The sequence below is a fragment of the Gadus macrocephalus genome, chromosome 19, assembly GCF_031168955.1.
Source record: "Gadus macrocephalus chromosome 19, ASM3116895v1".
NCBI lineage: Eukaryota > Metazoa > Chordata > Actinopteri > Gadiformes > Gadidae > Gadus > Gadus macrocephalus.
The window spans coordinates 13,838,130-13,844,129 of NC_082400.1; the positions used below are offsets into that span (position 1 = coordinate 13,838,130).

Here is a 6,000-nt window from a genome sequence, read left to right on the forward strand (position 1 = left end):
AATTCGTTTTTCCACCAACGACAAAAAAGCATCTTGTGAAAACTTTGTTGCTTAGAAAAACAAAAGTATATAAAAAAAAACGTTGAAGATCCAACAACGTCTGAGTTCAAAGTCTGTTGTGTTTGTGTCCAAGTGACCGCGTGGGAAACCAACGTCGGAAAGAGAACGCTCCCCACATCCCCCGAGTCCTCCGCCTCCGTGGAGGGCGTGGTCCAGGGTTACCACGGTAACATGGCGGCGGCTGCTGTTGTGAGGGTGTGCTGTGATCTTCTGGAGGCCTTCCCGTTTTCGGTAACGTCCATTCTGAGGCCGGGTGAGAAAAGGTAACAAATTAGATGGTTGGGAGAACAAATGGGAGATTTTTTCGTATGAACTATCACTTCTAACGGGTGTACCACATGCTAGACGATGATCCTTGACCGAAACAGCTGCAGAATTACCATGTTTATGCTGCACATTGGATAATGTTTCACTTTGACATTGAATAGAAAAACACGCGTCTGCACCAAAGTCAAACTCAACCCTCTGCAAAAGTGATAAAGAATATATAGAACAGATGGACCCAGTAGCAGGAAATGATTTGTAAGATCACTTGGCGGATGCTTTATCCAAAGCCCCTTAACAATAATGTAACTGCAATAATTACAGATCCATGAGTGACTGAAGCATTAGATTTAAGATGCAACTGTTCTAAGCAGTGGCGGCCCCAGAGGGAATTGAACCCTGGCACTAGTTGAGCGACCCAGGATTGGATTAAAAGACTAAACTATTTTCTACGAGTCTCAAAAGTAAATAAAATAAATAAAAATATATCATTGTCCCTTTGAACAATGTCTGTTCAAAGGGACCAAGTCCAAACTAAATCCAATTAATAAAATATCAGCAAAACATATTAATTTTCAACATTTAATAAAAGGCACAGTCACTACATTTACAGATTCAATGCAATTTACAAATTACTGTATGTGTGAGAATGCATATATATGTACCTTCAAAAGTGTTCATTCAGTAACGCAGAACTAAGTGCAGACCTACAAGCCGATTCAGACACAAGGACACAAGTCTACTGTTGCTCTGAACACCGTAGAACCAACAGATAATTAATAAACAAGTGTTTTATAGTATCAATCACACTACATGGTGACAAAGTTGAGATACATTTCAATGGAAAAATAATTAACTAATTAGCTGAGGGGACAAAGGCCAAGGCAGCAAATACACCCCTAGATAGAGAACTAGTGTGGTTTGCAGCAACTGAAAACCAGCCAATGACTGTCATGACTCTTTACCGCCTAACCTCAGCCTCCAACACAGAGAGCAACTGTTGAAACATTGAAAAAAATTATGTCACAAGAGCAGCATCGATGTAGAGCTCCTGCAGTGACCAGTGACGTCTTCATGTCATCTCCTTTTAAGGAGATATAAAACCTTGCAGCCAATCACAGCTCTGATCGAATGGCAGAACTCAACAAGTATGAGAAAAAACAACAAATGTCTGTTGGCATTAAGATATAAAAGATTGTCAAAGAAACACATCTGTCAGACAAAGAAATGTTTTCATCCATCATTTCATTAAATTGTGTTCACAAATCCCATATCTGTTGTCTTCACAGCTCTCATCTGTCCATTCAATGTTGGGCCGCTCCCAGACCCTCCTTAAGCAGTTCTTCTTCTTGCCACCATAAGGTTTCCCTCTTCTCCAGGAGGGGTTATCCACTGACAGGACGGTCCCATCAACCCATCTCCACATCCCTTCACTGGCCTCATCTGTCGCTCCGAGCCAGAAGTCCTCGCTGTACCTGATAATGAAGTCCATCTCCTCTTTATTGTCCATCACCACCAGATCTGCTCCGTGGGAAACACAGAAGTCCCTGCTGTTATTCCAGGATCCCCTCTCACTGGAATATCTGGAACATTTACAACCAAACTTATTCCAATCACCTGGACATTCCTGTTTACAAAGCAGTGAGTCTCTCTGCTCTGTCACATTCTTCAGCCTGTCCATGACTATCTTGTGTTTCACTGCCAACCCAAGCAGTCCAGCCAGCAGGACAACAGACAGCAGGACCAGAATCACCACCACAGCCCTGATCGGCCACCGAGGAGGGTCTGGCTGCTGACTTCTTACTGTTCCCAGAGTATTGGAGGTCTCCTCTGTCCCCACATAGTCCTGGTGTTGTTCTCCGAGGCTCTCAGTGGTAGCGTAGATGTCCCCTATCCTCTCCTCTCTCTCTCCTTGTGTGTTCCTGGCCTTGGTCATCATGTTGGGCCTGGTGTAAATCACCTCAGCCATATTCTGGTCCAAACTGTTTTCAGAGTTTCTTATCGTCCTTCCCCTATGAGTGCTCGGTCCTTCTGTGCGTTTTGAATGCCAGCATGTCAAAGTCTTAACGCCTACTTTAATCAAACAGGAAGTACTTTAACCAGAGGCTACTTGCTACATGTGCTTGCAGAGTCACTGTGTGGTAAGACACGTCCTGTGTCTTAGTAAGTGGTGCATGCAGTGCATCAATTATGGTCTTAAATGTAAGGTTGATTTGTTGATCAACATCAAAAGAACCAAAATAAACATCAAGATATTCTTTAAATACACATTTGAGCCATAGGTCTCGGTTAACTGTTAATTAATGGCTGTGTCTGTTAAAGCAGATCATTAGATAGATGTTGATGTTATTGATGTCCACTCCAGAAAGAAATTCCATGTCCGTGGCCCCCCTCAAGTTACAAAGCAGATCCCCCCCTGGCCTACCAGGTAGGTAGACAGACATGTAGGCCGTCCAATCATTAATTTGGACGGCCAGAACCTCAATTCTCTTGTACATTTTCAACAATTACATTTTATTTGTATAGCCCTTATCACCATTAGTCTCCAAGACCTTCTTCCATTTGTGAATCATTGAGTGTCTGTTTCCACCTCAGTCATCCCACCATAACCCAAACGCCGTCGCCCACCCAGCATGCAACACCAGACCAGTCAATAAACCAAATAAAAATCACTGGTGGAGCCTGAAGTTCTTTACCACATTTATTGTGAAAATGTACACAGAGATTAACGGTAGGACTTCTGGTAGCGGGCACGGGCTCCAGGGCCACCAAACTTCTTGGCCTCGCAGCGTCTGGGGTCGGCAACCAGCAGGGTCCTGTCGTACTGGATCAGGATGTCCTTGATCTCCTTCTTGGAGGCCTCGTCCACGTCTGGAGAACACAGGAGGTCAGCATGGAGGACAACGATCACCTTCACTACCTTTTTTTTAACCATTTATTTCTGCAGGTTTTATGCTTTTTTTTTATAGTGCTGGTGAGACCGGAAGGCGTGGGAGAGAGGGCAGACGTAAAGCAAAGGACCACAGGCAGGAATCGAACACGGGTAAGGACTGAGCCTTAATGGTACTCTGAGCCACCCCAAAATGATTTACTTCTAACCAAACTGGGAGGTGCTGGAACAATGTTCCAAGCACTAGCATTAGTCACTTATGAAATAGTATTAATTCAGCAATGGCAAGGAAGTCCGATTAGTAGTCAAGGTGACGTACATCAAGACCCTATACTGAAAAACGATTTTATCATAACATAGCCACCACAGAAGCATTTCTGGATATGTGAATCACCTCCATGTGAGTAAGCACTAAGTAACTATGAAGCATTATTAGAGCATGCATAAACATCAGAACCAGGGAATGTCAGTTGGTTTGACCTCCCACTTTAAGATCACGATTATTTGCCTGCCAGATAATATTGGGGGGAAAAAAAACAATGAAACCAAATAATTCCACTTCCATACTCACACTTCTGGTAGTAGGCGACCAGTGCTTTGGAGATGGCCTGACGGATGGCTGCAAGATAAGGAAATATTTGGTCAGAAAAGTAGTTACAAAACAGAAACATCTTTGCCGAATCTCATCAACAGCTTTGGTTCAAATTAAAACACACCTATAGTTGTTATGAATGCCCAAGAATGACCATGCCATTAGTTAACACATCCAGTATTGGATATTGACCAGGCAATTGCAGATGCGGCACAGGGTTTTATGCCACAGAACTGTTCAATCTATGGAAATGCACACATCAGAAGCCAAAGGCTGCATGTCCATAACCAGTGAGCATTCATCAACCATTCACTACTTTAATTTGACCAAAATCGGGCCAGAGGGCGTCAGTTGGTTAGACAATCAACAAGTACATCAGCTGTAACATGGTCTATAATCGTTGCAAGTTCTTGCAAATCTTCGCCTAAGGGGTCAACGTAGAACACGCCCTACGCCCCCGCCCCACTCCTTCTCAATGAACCCTGTTGAAGAACTCCAGAGGTTGCCAGGTACCACTCAGGGTGTAGCTATGGGGTCACTCACCGTAGATCTGAGCGACGTGTCCACCACCCTTCACGCGGACTCTGATGTCAACGCCGGCAAAGCGCTCCTTTCCCAGCAGCAGCAGAGGCTCCAGGAGCTAAAAGGACAAGACACTAATTGATTAGCTGATTGGTTGGTTAAGGTCAACTAAAGGGAGCATACTAGTGCAGTGCTGTACTCCCGGTAGGGCTGACACCGGATGTCTCCATGTAGGCTTTCTGAATACCCCTAGCCTGTTCATTGGGCACTTTGGAAACAGCCATCATATAAAGGGCTGTAATAGTAAAGCTGATACAGGCTTTATCTTGTATCACTACAATTTCTACCATTTCCATTAAATACAATCAAATTTGACAATTATATGCAAAAATAACTCCCATCTAAAGTCAATGGGTCAGTTAATTGACAGCAAACTAGGCATTCCTGTCCCCAATGACCATTTGATAAACAAAAGGATATGTACAATTTCAATAAACTAAACCAAAGTCACAAGATGAGTCGATGGGATCCACATGTCACACGTCAGCCACCTCGCAGTACCCCATATCAGTTGATGGGATATACTTCGATCTGATGCCTTGTGAGTTTACTCTTTAGCGGTCAGTATTTTGATTTGTGGGCCCATTTAAATCGATCCAGAAGAAATCCACTGAAGGAACCAGCCTTACCTTGTACTGGAGGGTGGCGGGCTCGATCATCTCCAGGGGTCTGCCGTTCACCTTGATCAGACCATTACCCCTCTTACAGTGAGCAACTGCGGTGGCAGTTTTCTGTAGGAGACAACAGAATTCAGTGAGTTGACTGGCGAAACCATAACTAAATACAAAAATAAAGCGGCACACGGGGAGGAGGGAGCGAGTCCATTTTGAACGGGGTGGTAGTTTTACACTGTGCGTCTTGTATGGGGTTTACGGCTAGTTTGTTAGCTACTAGCGTCGCTAAACTTGCCCCAAGCTGGCTGCAAGCTGACATTTTACAAGGAAATAAGGACATAATCCACCCTACATTAACGGTTGAGATACATGTAATGACTCAGGGTGTGCTGGGAGACTATAAATGCAACGTTTAGCGTCCGGGTGTTGTTAGCTTCTCTATGCTGGTCGACATGGGCAGGCGGAACACCACGCGTGGAACAACTTAATCATATTTACTCACTTTGCGTCCGAAGACCTGCACCGATTGAAGAGGACCTTTAGCCACCATCTTTCTGAAAACAGAAAACGCACAAACGTTAGTTTATTAGGCGAAAATGTGTATATTTTCTCGTATTTCTGTGTACACATCGAAGAACGTACCGTCTTCAGCTGGGGTGCCGTACAGAGAGAACGAAAGGGGCTTCCCAGGCCGCAGATCAGGGGGGTTTTACGACACTTTGAGCATGGCCTGTTTTACGACACTTTGTTTCACCCAACCGCCATTTTAAAATCGCAAGGGTAGTATAAAACTTGAAATATGGTCATAAATGTTACGTTATGTGTCGAAATAGAATATATTAAATTTTCAATGTTTTAAAAAAACTAAATATAGAGTGTTGGAAACGATAAAATATGAAAAGCTGTATTTATTATGTAATTATTTTTTTGTAAAATCTTTTTCACCCTTTTTCGTGAAAAACAACAAAAAACAAACGTGATGGGTCAAACTTTGGTCT

The 6,000-nt window shown here is 43.5% G+C and overlaps 1 protein-coding gene across 1 annotated transcript; it reads right to left on the minus strand.

Annotated features, from left to right (window-relative positions):
- Positions 1–3,012: 3,012 nt before the first annotated feature.
- On the minus strand, positions 3,013–5,733 carry rps16 (ribosomal protein S16). The gene is made up of 6 exons (XM_060039146.1): positions 5,645–5,733; positions 5,505–5,556; positions 5,018–5,119; positions 4,350–4,446; positions 3,786–3,833; positions 3,013–3,195 (listed from the first exon to the last, which is right to left on the minus strand). The coding sequence occupies exons 2-6, from the start codon at positions 5,550–5,552 to the stop codon at positions 3,050–3,052; spliced, it is 441 nt and encodes a 146-aa protein (XP_059895129.1). The 5' UTR covers positions 5,553–5,556; positions 5,645–5,733; the 3' UTR covers positions 3,013–3,049.
- Positions 5,734–6,000: the final 267 nt, after the last annotated feature.

What these genes read in the sequence shown, in the direction of transcription:
- rps16 (XM_060039146.1), bottom strand. Translation starts at nt 5,552, where the DNA reads ATGGTGGCTAAAGGTCCTCTTCAATCGGTGCAGGTCTTCGGACGCAAA. An exon ending in TGCAGGTCTTCGGACGCAAA is followed by an intron (nt 5,120 to 5,504) that starts GTGAGTAAATAT and finishes TGTCTCCTACAG; the next exon opens with AAAACTGCCACCGCAGTTGC. An exon ending in GGTCGCCTACTACCAGAAGT is followed by an intron (nt 3,196 to 3,785) that starts GTGAGTATGGAA and finishes TGTGTTCTCCAG; the next exon opens with ACGTGGACGAGGCCTCCAAG.